General features: G+C 41.2%; 2 protein-coding genes across 4 annotated transcripts in view; both read left to right on the plus strand.

Moving 5' to 3' along the window:
* LOC127587804 (uncharacterized) overlaps positions 1 to 13,605 on the plus strand; it is a 265,695-nt gene that overhangs the window by 119,817 nt on the left and 132,273 nt on the right. The gene's annotated exons all lie outside the window — the stretch shown is intronic.
* The window catches only part of robo4 (roundabout, axon guidance receptor, homolog 4 (Drosophila)), a 48,071-nt gene continuing 41,153 nt past the window's right edge, over positions 6,688 to 13,605 (plus strand). For 2 of the 3 annotated variants that reach the window (XM_052046231.1, XM_052046232.1), the window contains exon 1: positions 6,690 to 7,217. In XM_052046231.1, the coding sequence (XP_051902191.1) occupies positions 7,022 to 7,217 (196 nt within the window). In that variant the 5' untranslated portion in view covers positions 6,690 to 7,021. Of the gene's footprint in view, positions 7,218 to 13,605 lie in introns of all 3 variants that reach the window. The other variant, XM_052046234.1, reaches the window with a different exon arrangement.

Consider the following 13,605-nt stretch of genomic DNA (forward strand, 5'->3'; position numbering starts at 1 on the left):
GAAGTTGAGGATGAGGAGAGAGGAGCGTTGGCGCCAGAGCGCCGATGCACATTTGGAACCGAGAGTCGCCGCTTGGAATTGAAATGGATTTCCATGGGACAGGAGAAGTGAACCAATCTCTTTTTTCGTCAATGGATGCTACAGCTTCTCGATGACTTTGTCTTTGTTAAGACCTAACAGCATAATGACAGGCAACCTGCCAGCGACGAAGGGACATAATGCAGTGTCTCTAGTTGTCTCACAAAACAACATTTTTTTTCTTAACACTCATTCAGGGGAACAATAGTTCATTATCCTTTTAATTTTTGCACCTCGCATGAATTAAAAGCATAAATTTTTGCACCTCGCATGAAGGATGAGGAGAGAGGAGCGTTGGCGCCAGAGCGCCGATGCACATTTGGAACCGAGAGTCGCCGCTTGGAATTGAAATGGATTTCCATGGGACAGGAGAAGTGAACCAATCTCTTTTTTCGTCAATGGATGCTACAGCTTCTCGATGACTTTGTCTTTGTTAAGACCTAACAGCATAATGACAGGCAACCTGCCAGCGACGAAGGGACATAATGCAGTGTCTCTAGTTGTCTCACAAAACAACATTTTTTTTCTTAACACTCATTCAGGGGAACAATAGTTCATTATCCTTTTAATTTTTGCACCTCGCATGAATGACTTGGCTCACTCAAGTTAATTTACACAGAGGCTTAATTGATTGTGCAGTGCAGTACACTTCAGAAATATCCAAATTGGTGCATATCATATATATATATATATATATATATATATATATATATATATATATATATATATATCTACAGTGTATAAAAAAATTCCTCATCTCACCCCCGATCGGGTGGTGTCCGTCCCTCATTTAGCTCCGGTCCTCTACCAGAGGCCAAGAAGCTTGAGGGTTCTGCGCAGTATCCTTGCTGTTCCCAGCACTGCACATTTCTGGACAGAGATGTCCGATGTTGTTCCCGGGATCTGTTGCAACCACTCATCCAGTTTGGGGGTCACTGCCCCGAGTGCTCCGACCACCACAGGCACGACTGTCACCTTTATCTTCCAGGCTCTCTCCAGCTCCTCTCTGAGCCCATGGTATTTCTCGAGTTTCTCGTGTTACTTCTTCTTGATGTTTCCATCACTTGGGACTGCTACATCCATTACAACGGCTTTCCTCTGCCCTTTATCTATGATCACGATATATGGTTGGTTTGCCATTACCATCTTGTCAGTCTGGATCTTGAAGTCCCACAGGATCTTCGCTCTGTCATTCTCCACCACCTTCGGAAGTGTTTCCCATTTTGACCTTGGGGTTTCCAGTCCATACTCACACAGATGTTTCGGTAGACTATGCCAGCCATCTGGTTATGGCGTTCCATGTTATGTGTTGGATCGTCGAACATCGCACATCTCAGTCCAAAAATGTGCAGTGCTGGGAAAAGCAAGGATACTGCGCAGAACCCTCAAGCTTCCTGGCCTCTGGTAGAGGACCCGAGCTGAATGAGCGATGGACACCACCCGTGGGGGGGTGAGACGAGGATTTATTATATATATATAATATATATATATATATATATATTCATTCATTCATTCATCTTCTGTACCGCTTGATCCTCACTAGGGTCGCGGGGGGTGCTGGGGCCCATCCCAGCCGTCTCCGGGCAGTAGGCGGGACACCCTGAATCGGTTGCCAGCCAATCGCAGGGCACACATAGACGAACAACCATCCACGCTCACACTCACTCCTTGGGACAATTTAGAGTGTTCAATCAGCCTGCCACGCATATTTTTGGAATGTGGGAGGAAACCGGAGCACCCGGAGAAAACCCACGCAGGCCCGGGGAGAGCATGCAAACTCCACACAGGGAGGCCGGAGCTGGGATCAAACCCGGTACCTCTGCACTGTGAAGCCGACGTGCTAACCACTGGACTTACCGGGCCGCCCATATATATATATATAAAGAGAAAGAGAGAGAGAAAATATTGACCTAATTCTTTTAAATAGTTTATACCCAGTGACATTATGGGGGTGGGGGTAGCATTTAGCCTGTATTTTCATCTATGCGTTCACATATTTCAACATGCAAATACGGTCGAATGAGTCAGTTTTGTCTGCTCCACGATTCCATATGTCTGCTTGTGGTGTTTATCATACTTTTTGAAAACAAGGGAACCTTTCATGTCAGTGAAGTCATGAAAATCAACTAGAATTATTTTTGTTCAGAGCTCCCCCACACATATCAGCAAATGTGCGTAACAGTGAGTCCCTACTTTCCCACAGGTGTAGATTGTATTAGCCTGTGAAAAGAATAAATGTTGACCACGTACATTGTCCTTGACTCTTACAACAATATTTATTGTAAATGTTAATGATACTTGGAGTAAAGATTTCACGAGCACATGCACCACACTATGAAAAACTGAATGTGATATTCGGCTTCTGTGCGGTCACTGATTTCAGGTATGAACTAGAAGATGGTTCTAGGGAGTTTTTGCAATAGTTTCAGCCATCTCGTTACCTCTGCGTCCCGCGTCCTAAACGCATAATTTCCCACGGGACGCACACTTCCAAATAATGTGCGTTTTTAGGACGCAAGGAAATTTCTCAGTCAAAACAAAAAAAAACTATGGCAGGCCTGAGGATTTCACGGTAACGATCTTTACCGGTAGCGTGTCGTTTCCGTTGTGTCATTTTGACGGTACAGAAAAATCGTCTCCCGTAAAAGTCACTGCACAAGAGTTGACTGTACGCGATTGAATCTCTCTTCCATGATCAAAGTGATTTCACTGTGCTTGTATGCGTGTTTGTGGTGTGGTGAGTGAGTGTGTTTCTTTTATTTACTTTCGTTTTGTTTTGTTTTCAGTGTTGGCAGGGCGGAACAGATAACGTTATGTGTGCATGTTGCTATTTTAGTCCACAAACTGAGGAATCGCGCGGATGACAGTTTGAGATGGCGGAGAAAAAACACACAAAGGTCTACTAATTATGACGTTTAAGAAATGGGAATGCCAATCTGATTTTTTGTATGAATCGTCCAAAGGGCGTATCACTAAACTCACCTGTGATGTATGCACAGAAAACGAGAGCGAGATACGACGAGAGGCACAATTGCGAGGCAATTTGGTCATTAGATCTAGAGGAGGGGTGTCGAACTCAGGTCCTGGAGGGCTGCTGTACTGCATGTTTTCCAAGTCTCCCTGTTGCAACACACATGATTCAAATGATCAGATCATCAGCAAGCTCTGCGGAAGCCTGACATTGAACCTCATCATTTGAATCAGGTGTGTTGCAACAGGGAGACTTGGAAAACATGCAGGACAGTGACCCGCCAGGACCTGAGTTCGACACCTATTATCTAGAGGCCAATCGCTATGAAAAATATGATGAAACAGTCTTGGTTATTCTATAATTTACTGGTTGTAGCATGGTAACTTTATGAATAAAACATTCGTCACAAGGTGTAGTAATGCTAATGTAAACTGTCAGCAGAACTAACGATGATGTGTGGTAGATTCTTTCGTCAAATTGATAGATCACACATGCATCGTCTTGGGAAGAAGATGTCAAGCCACATTGAGACTTACTTTTATTAATGATTACCAGTAAATTAATCTTTGCCTTGTGAGAGTGGAAAAAATACTGTTTTTGTGGTATGTTGTATTCATGATGCCATATGAGTACAACATATTTTGATCCATTTATTTTGTTGAATAAACCTCCAGTACACAGCTCCTGATGTTCATTGTTAATCTTGTATGCCTGAATTATTTAAATTATATCTGTTTATAAGAAATAAACTTATTATCAATGTACTGTATATTGTTGTTGTTTGTGATATTATCATATGCAATTGAATAAGTAGACCATTTCAGAATTTGAAATTTGGGACTCTCAAAATGTATAATGGGACTCATACTTTTCTGATCAGCGATTCCATTTGGCTCACTGGGGGTAAACTGTAAAATTATCACTGTTAGTTTAATTAAACACTTGCCCTCTTCTTGTTTTAAAAAGTGTGAAGCCTGAGGGGATGTGGAGTGGAATTCCAACCAGGGTAATAAAATGGAATCGAATGAATCAAAACCAATCCTATTAGTTCCGGCCCACATCTCTGTACTGTGTTCCATTTGCAGCCTGCATAACAATACAGACCCACAAGCTGGGAAACGGGGGAGTTTCAATTGGGTGCCATCTGGAACTTGTGTACTTGGATAGACTTTTTGGCTTTAATTGGCTGCATGATTACCAGAAAATATCATCTGAGTCCTTTGCAAAAGGAGGTACTATACTAAAAAAGCAGCTATGGTGCAATAGTGTGCTAAAAGTCAAAGGAATTATTCCACTTGGAAAAATTGTACTTAATAAGCTATGTTTTACTGAATAAAACAACCCATTCAGACATTAATATTCCTTATGAATTTCAGGATTTCAATCCAGAAAATGTGTATGGTTTGAAAATGTAATCCCTAAAAACTCAATTTGGAATATCCAATAGTTTTCCTTGCACACAATTTTTCACACTAAATCACCTCTATAATTCCACCCCCTTTGTACACACACACACACACACACACACACACACACACACACACACACACACACACACACACACACACACACACACACACACACACACACACACACACACACACACACACACTTTTTTCCCCCTGCTTTCCTCATTTTAATTTTTGTAGCTAAACTCAGTGTTTGGGGAGTGGGAAAATGAGTAGAACAAAGCAAGTGGGGTTTGAGGGATCATTTGAAATCTTTGTGGCACAGCCAGCTGGACATATAAAGAGACGGGGGGAGAGAACAGAGAAAGAGAGAGCAATGCAAGGATAAAGAGGTGTGAGCCGAAAGCTCAGAGTGTGAAGTTGTGAAACTGCAAAGGGGATGTGGTGCACCTCCTCTTCAGGAGATGCATGCATTCAAATGCACTCAAGCAGAACTTCTAGTTTGCTGTTCTCAGTCTCAACCTTTTTGCTCTCCGATTGTGATATGGAAGCCACCAACTCCCCGCCAAGCTTTCAGCCCACAAAAAAAATTCATTAATGTTTGGGAGTCACCAAAGTTGGTGCACTTATCCCAGAAGAATGAGCCTCAGTTCATGTTAAATCATCCAGATAGCAATGTTAATCACATATCCCCAAAAGTGTGGTCAAAACTGCTTTTTATTAGCTCTCTGATGTGAAATGAGCTATTATTAAATGCAAATATTTATTTGCTAAGGACCTATAAACTATTTGGCATAACCAGTGACACCAAAGTTTTCCATTTGGGCATTTCCACCAAGTTTAAAGCCACCACTAGAAAAAAAGATAATCTTTTCTGTGCAACCTGTTCTTGTTTGTGTATTTCCTCTCTGTCCTTGAGTAGCCGTAGGGTTTTATACCTTTCTCTTCTACGGAATAACCCCTTGGCTCTCCTGTGGAGCAATTGAATGACCGGATTAGTGGTCAGGTTGCTCACTTCCAGCCTGCTGCTGCTAGAACATGGCACCCTATTGTAGGATGGTTCAGTTTAACAGTGTTGAAGAAAATTATTTAATACTGTGAAAGCTTCATGAAAGTCACTGGCGATAAGGATTAAAGAATAGAAATGGCATGGGTGGTCAGAGCAGCCTCTGGAGCTTGCTCTTTTATTGCAAAAGATTTGTTGATCGTCCTTTCACATTGAACTGCTCATCTCCATCGTGGCCAAAGAACCAAATGACCAAACACTCAAACTCTGGTTTCCACCTTCTCAAATGTGAATACTTGGATTTCCTTGCTCCTCAATGAAAGCATACAAATTGTCCTTGTGCTTTAAACCAAGACACTCATGTATGTAAGCTTGGATTTTGAATAACAGTCCAACATTTTTGTCAATTTTCTGACATTAACATCAACTCCTGTCTCATTGTGTTGCCCAAAAAGTGTGTCGTCCAAAGTGTGATTAAAGATCTTTTAATACTGCACTAACAGAAAGCCATTAAATAACCCCTCATTGTTTTTCATGTATGGGTTTTTGAAAAACTAAAATAACGTTTCTCAGTTGGAAAATGAAATATCTTGTCCTTAGTGAGTATTAAGTACCTCACACTATGATTACTAGCTTAACTGTACAATCAGATCTTGCCCACAAATGGGCTGACATGCATAAACATCCCACTATACAATTCAAGATTTCTGTTTTTGTCGCTGTTAAGGTTTTGGAAAAACATGTGACAATTGTGTTGTTTACCTGGATTTCTTTAATATGAAACCTCTTCAGACTCACACGGGTGAATTAGTTACGTTTGTTTTGCTTCTTATGTGTGCAACATTATGTATGGGCGTCATGCTGTGTGGACTGGCAGCTACAAATTTGCTCAGCAATTGATCGGCAGGAGGTCGGCTTTTTGTGCAGGATGGCTTTTACAACAACTGTTATATGAAAATATTGTGTTTAAATGTGTTAGACTCCATAAATGGTTATGTTTGCCTCACAAAAGAAATAATTAAATCTAAATTCAAGAATGTTGAAATCATATTTTGGGTCATGTAAAACCAAGCGCATTTGATCCATTATAATTTGTTTTCATTGAAATATAACGGATAGCCCACTCATTCCCCCCCCACCCCTTTTTTTGTAGCTTCTTTGAGTCCCCACCTCCCCCGGTTTCAGACTTATCCCATGCAGATTGAATGGCATACATTTGTGACACTACCCCTTGGTCCCCTTTCCCTCTCTATTTACTCAGATAGAATCTCTTTTTCAGTTGGGGGGGGTCTGGTTTCCTTCAAACTTCTCCCTCCTCTTTTCCATCTCCCCAGGAAAAAAAGGACCCAATAAGGAGGACGAATGCGACTAAAGAGGAGCCAAATTAAAGAGAGTGAGATAAAGGGTCCTCGGGTATGTTGATGGATGATCATGTTCCACATATTTGGGTTGGAATTTTAATGAGTTAGTAATTGACTCTACATGGGTGTCACAGTAGAACCAATGTAGATTTGGGACTTGGACCCAGAAAGCGAAGTCAGGACTTTGAGACTCAAGATGAATGTCAGTGCAAGGCTACTCTATGTGGCATTGCTCTGTACTTGGGTTGAGAACTGTCAGAGGTGCAAATGTCAAGATCTCTGTCCAACAGAACTGGAGAATAAGAAGTCCAAGACTCACATAAAGGTGCATTTTCGCAATTCTCTCGGACATAAGCACAAATCTTCCAGAAGCAGGCCACAACACAGAAAAGGTGAGCGTTTCAAAATTTCAGTCATGTTCATCCTCACTGTTTTGACCAGAACATTGATTGTGTCATAATCGGTTAGAACTTAAATAATGTCGGGTGCATGCTGTGTTGAATTGAATTGAATTGAGAGGATTTGGCCCTCCTCCTCAACTTTTGTCGATCAACCTTGAATGGTCTTCATCGCAGAAAACAGTTTTCTATCAAGTAAATAATAACGGATATGAAACATAATTTGAACATTGGAATGTGTGTAAAAATATTCAGACACTGTCAGAGATTTTGTTTTAGCAACACCATGAAGATCAACTACAACTGGAAGGCCACCATATAATATAACTATCAGTAGAAAATCATTCATAGAACTTTATATTTGATTTTCTGTGTCCATTTGATTGTTAGTTGGCTATTTACTTGTGAATGGATAATGTAGAAAAGACAAGGCGGCATAATGATTCTCGTGTTCGCACATTTCTACTACAATGATATGATATGATATGATAAGATATAGCCTTGTTTATTGAACATGGAACATATGCAGTAATAATTTGACAGAAAAAAAGGTAGATAAAAAAGTAAAAAGAAAGAAATCAGTCTTCATTCAACACAGTTATTATGTTCAAGGGAGTAGGAAGAAGTAAAAAACGTATCTACTCCTACCCCGTTATGTGTTTATATCTACTAAATCATTTTTATATCAATCAGAAAAGAAAAAAGTAAGAAGAAAGAAGTCTCCATTAAGGCTCATACTTTACCCTTAACCGTGATATTTTTACATCTTTTGGTTTGCATCGGGATTATATACAGCCACACCCTGGCACCCTTGTGCCAATTTTCTCTTCTTTCATAATGGATATTTCAATACCATTCTCTATTTATCAACTTAGTTCTGATTTATCATTATATTTAATGCTTAGAATTTATCATTTTAACTCAGATTGATGTAGGTTGTTTGGACTATTTTTTAAAATTTGTTTTTGAACTCAGCAAGCGATTTACTCATTTTCAACTCCGTTTCGAGATTATTCCACAGATTAAGACCTTTGCAAGATACACTTCTTTGCTTGATGTTTGTTCTTGTTTTGAGTTTTTTGAATAAGTTGGTACCTCTTAATTCATAGCTGCTTTCTCGAATTTCGAAAAACTTCTGAATGTTTTGGCAGAGCAGGTTATTGTGTGCTTTGTACATTAATTGGGCGATTTTAAAGTCAACCAGGTCATAAAATTTCATCGTATTTAATTTGATAAATAGTTGATTTGTGGGATCCGTATATTTTGATCTATTAATAATTCAAATTGCTTTTTTTGCAGTTTGAGAATAGGGAGTGTGTTTTGCAGGCATTTCCCCATATTTCCTCACAGTAGGTCATATATGGTAATAATAATGAAGTGTATAATGTGTACAAAGATCTCTTATTTAGCACTTCCTTGGTTTTGTAGAGAATCCCTACGGTTTTGGCTATTTTTATTTTTACGTTATCGATATGTGGTTTCCAAAATAGTTTTGAGTCTATTACTAATCCGAGAAACTTGGTTTCATACGCTCTTTCTATTTCAATTGAGTTTACCATAATTTTAGCTTGCTGTTTGATTGGTCTTGTGCCAAAAACAATTAACTTCGATTTTTTCAGGTTAAGTGACAATTTATTTCTGTTGAACCAGTTTTTTAATTTGTTTAATTCGTTTTCTACGGTTGTCAGGAGCCGTTTCAGATTTATTCCAGAACAGTAGAAAGTTGTATCATCAGCAAATAGGACACATTTAAATTGTTTTGAGACCTTGCAGATATCATTTATATATAAGATGAATAGTTTTGGACCAAGCACAGACTCCTGAGGAACTCCGTGAGTGATTTTCAGTTTATTCGTTTTTTATTGTTGAGTTGCATGTACTGATATCTGTTTTCTAAATAACTTTTTATCCATTTATAAGCTACACCTCTAATGCCATATCTTTCTAGTTTTTTCAATAATATACTGTGATCTATTGTGTTAAAAGCTTTTTTTAGATCTAGGAAAACCCCAACTGTAAATTATTTGTTGTCTATATTAGTGGCTATTGCTTCCACAAACTCCATAACTGCCATTGAGGTGGCAGTTGACAATGACTCACATGGTCAAGTTATAACAACAAATAAATGAATAAAACAAAATCACTCTTGTCCAGATCAACACCCGGCGGATGTGAAACATCATGGGTTGTTGAGTGGTTGTTCCCGAATGCACTGTTATCAGAACAAAACTAGTGTTGACCAACGACTTTTGCACTGCAGGCTTCTGTATATTTTACAGGGGAGAGAACTTAACTCGCTGTGTGCTTTTGTTTCGTTTTTAACCCTTTCATGCACTCTGTAACCTGATAACATGATAAGCTGTCCACTGCAGTAACTGCTGTCCTTGAAAGGGTTAAAATATACTTCAATGTAGTTGCTAGTCTCCTTTTATCACATCCCTTTTTCCCACATGGCTGTGACCAATTTGCTCCTTTGATTCTCTATCCATCCATCCTTCCCCATTCTAATGCTTGTTCGGACCTTTAGTCTACATCCCCTTCCTCAACTGGCGGACCGCGATCCACGACCGGAACGCCGACCTCCTCTGTCCGGACCGCCGACCTCCTCTGTCCGGACCTCCTCTGTCCGGCCCCTCGGCAAATTGTATAAAATAATCATTTATAAAGTGATTTTTAAGTTATACATTTTATATTTGTGGACTATAATCTGCGCATTACCGCGATCGCTTGTTAAAATTATCCGTTGTATTCTTTGCGTGCACTAACAGATGCAATGCAGAGGACCGCGGCAGCGCGACTTTGTGTGTATAATGTTTGACTGACTGGAGACCCTGGTAGAGCAGGGCATGTCGGCGATAACGATGCGCTGATTGGCTCCTCTGAACTGAAGGTGTGTCCATACATAAGCGTCAGCATATACGAGGCGCTGATTGGCTCCTATGAATTTAAGGTGTGCCCATACATAAGCGTCAGCACGCGTCTATCCCAATACACACGCATTCAAAATAGTTCGTTGTGGCCGGAAACAGACGCATGCGCAACGCCACAGTGTGCTCAGCTTCAGTCCAGGAGAGCCGCACACACAATTAAGACGAAGGTTTCGATTGTGTGCAGTTATGCGCCCATCTACCAGGGGGTCTTTGCAGCTGTTTAACAGCAGAACAGGTAAATAAACGTCACAATGGCGTCCTCTAAAATTGCTTCAAAGAGAAAGGTGGACAGTGAAAATCGGCGTTTCAATGAAGAATGGACTGACAACTATGCTTTCATTCTACCTCTGTCGAGCACCAAGCCACTGTGTCTAATATGCCTAAAGACGGTAGCTCTGGTCAAGAGTCAAAATATTAAACGCCACTATGTGACAGAGCACAGCTCTTTTAATTATCCTCTGCTGCCCAAGCTGGCAATTAACATTCTCACAATGTTTGGGTCAATTTACAGATGTGAGTCTGCATTCTCCACAATGAATATTGTGAAGAACAAGTACCTTACTAGACTCACCAATGAACACTTGCATCAGTGTCTCCGCCTGGCCATCACACCTTGTATGCCAAAGTTCAAAGTCTTGGCAACAAGCACAAAATGTAACTTCTCTCATTAAATGCACATAATGTACACTTTTTTGCACCTTAAAGATTGAGTTCTTGCCACGTGTTTACAAAAGGAAATGAGGGATGGATTTGTTTGTTAAAGGAAATGGATATTTTGATGTATCTTCTTAGCAGGCACAACTTAACAAAATAAAAGAGTTCCTGTGCCTCAACAAAATACCTCTCATTATTTGCTGTGTACTGGCAGAGTGAATAATTGTTATTTTATATATGCCCATACTAAATGGGCATATAGCCCTGCTCCCTATGACCGCCATGCATGGGACCGGACCTTGGTCTTAATAAAAAAAAAAAAAGTGGACCTCCAGCATTTCTAGTTGAGGACCACTGGTCTACATTGAGAGTGAGGTTCCTTCCTTCAGACCTTTCTTAGTCCCGTAGATTATATTGAGCTGCAACAAAAGATTTTTAGAGGATGAAGGTCTCATTGTTTATCCTCTCCAAACCTTTTGTTGCAGCCTGAAAGATGGCTGGTGTCTGGCCAACAAGCCCATGTTGTTGGATCAATATAAACATCAGTCACTTGCTCCAAGATCTTTTGGGTGCTCACAAGGAACAGTTCACAAAAGAACTATTTCTTTATGACTACCCTTGGGGAAAAAAATGACCTTCTGGTAGTTCATCTATTCATTCTTTTTGAGATTACAGCTGGCCAATGAAACTGTACAAACCCTCATGCAGAGTATTCATTAGCCATTTGCGGTTGGACGACGCGCACCTGAGGGTGGAGCGGGCTGCTTGAAAAGAAGAAGAAGAAGAAAACCTTTATTAGTCTCACAATGGAGAAATTCACAATTCACAGCAGCAAAGTTATCAAAGTAAGAAGTAGAACAACAAAATATAGGAGCTGCTGGAAAGGCAGCCACTCTCGCGGCGCCATTTTGAAGTCAAAATAACAAATAACACAAGACAACACATAGGACACAGACAGTCGTTCAATCTTCACCAATTTTCTGCATACACTTTGTTGTCTGAAGCAGTTCTAGATGAAAGAGGAGAGGATCAAAGTGTCCTTTCTCCAGTGGATCATAGACGTCATGCTGAAAATGTGCACACGTCTGCTACAAGCTAAGTTTTGAAAGCAAACACAAAGCTGTAGCATCCATTGACGAAAAGAGATTAGTTCACTTCTCCTGTCCCACGTAATCCGCTTCAAACTCCAAGCCGCGACTCCCAGCTCCAAATCCGCATCGGCACTCCGCGCCAACGCTCCTTTCTTCTCATCGTCGGCTCCTCAAGACCTCCATCCATCCAGCCGCAGACCGTTCAACAGCACCGATCTCTCCGCTGAACAAAGCGGGGCTGTGAAAAATGCTGCCCATTACAGGCGCAAGACACAAGCGCCCCGGGACTGTCCAGCAACGACAGTCAAATGGCGCCGACATTCCTCCAGTCAAAAACAGTGCTGGTATACCCATGCTGCCGAGAAGGCGCAACCACCAAGCACAGAGTCTCCTCCTTGATGAATGTCGTGGCCAAAAAATGCTGAAAAAGGTCCACATCAAGTCCACACGACGTAACAACAAACACAAAGTGACAAAAGAAACACAAGAACAACAAAAAAAGCAAGGCTCATGAGAGCACTTGCTGACGGCTGCCTACTCGGGCGCCATCTTGACTTCCAGACTTCCAGTCTTTTCCAGTTGAAAAGAGAAATGTGGAAGTACGTATGCAAAGCTGTGCCCAGCTCTTTACGGTGCAATTGAGAGTAAAAAGATGATTTTTGATTTGTGTTTAAAGCATAGGGAACGAGTGCTATAAATACAACCATTTCTGCAGTGGGGTCCCCGTCTTTTAGTTTTTTGTTTGGCGATCAACTCCCACCATCGCTGGCAACTGACGACAGGACAACAACTCCAGCCTTGGAGCGACATCTCCCCACAGACGTATATATAATCCCTTGTGCCTCCCCAACATGTGATAAACTGGTCTCCAAAGGCTGCACTGCCGCTTGGTTATGCTTAAATATTCCTCATGGGGAAGTGAAAGTCTGAGAAAGGTTCTGGGCTTCTACTGTGGAACCAATTGCATTCTGCATTGATTGCGGTTAAACAAAGGTAAATAAAAGTTAGCTGCCATGGCATCTCAGACACAGGTCCCGCAAGCTATTATAAACATTGCTTCAATACAACCACTGTAACCACCAAAACACGTTTCGATCTCCCATCCATCCATCCATCCATTTTCTGAACCACTTTATCCTCACCAGGGTTGCGGGGCATGCTGAAACCTTTCCCAGCTGTCTTTGGGCTGTAGGCAGGGGACACCCTGAACTGGTCGCCACCCAATCGCAGGGCACACATAAGGGCTGTTCACACGGCACACATTTGCTCTGGCGCAGCACCGATGTATTTTGTTGCGATATATTTTGCACCGCAGCAAATTGTGTGGAGCGTTCACACGTACAAAGCCGCTGAGCGTGACAGCATCGGCACAGCGTCGGCGCAGCCCCACTTGCGTTCACACGGCAGTTTCTGCAGCGGAGCAAAACGAAAGAAAACAAACGAGTTGTCGTGTTGGTTCTTTTTAAAACGCTGATCACAAAACGTTCCAAACCTTTCGACGAAAGTGAATTTATCAAAGACTGCATGATGACGATGGTGAAGAATCAGAATCAGAATCATCTTTATTGGCCAAGTATGTAGAACACACAAGTAATTTGTCTCCGGTATAACACGCTGCACTAGTATCATCGTTAACAACAAAATCATTGAACCATTTTAGAGTAACCAGTAGTTTTGTAGTACAAGAAGAGTGACTACGTCAGTGAC

The sequence above is a fragment of the Hippocampus zosterae genome, chromosome 16 (genome assembly GCF_025434085.1).
Source record: "Hippocampus zosterae strain Florida chromosome 16, ASM2543408v3, whole genome shotgun sequence".
Classification (NCBI taxonomy): Eukaryota; Metazoa; Chordata; class Actinopteri; order Syngnathiformes; family Syngnathidae; genus Hippocampus; species Hippocampus zosterae.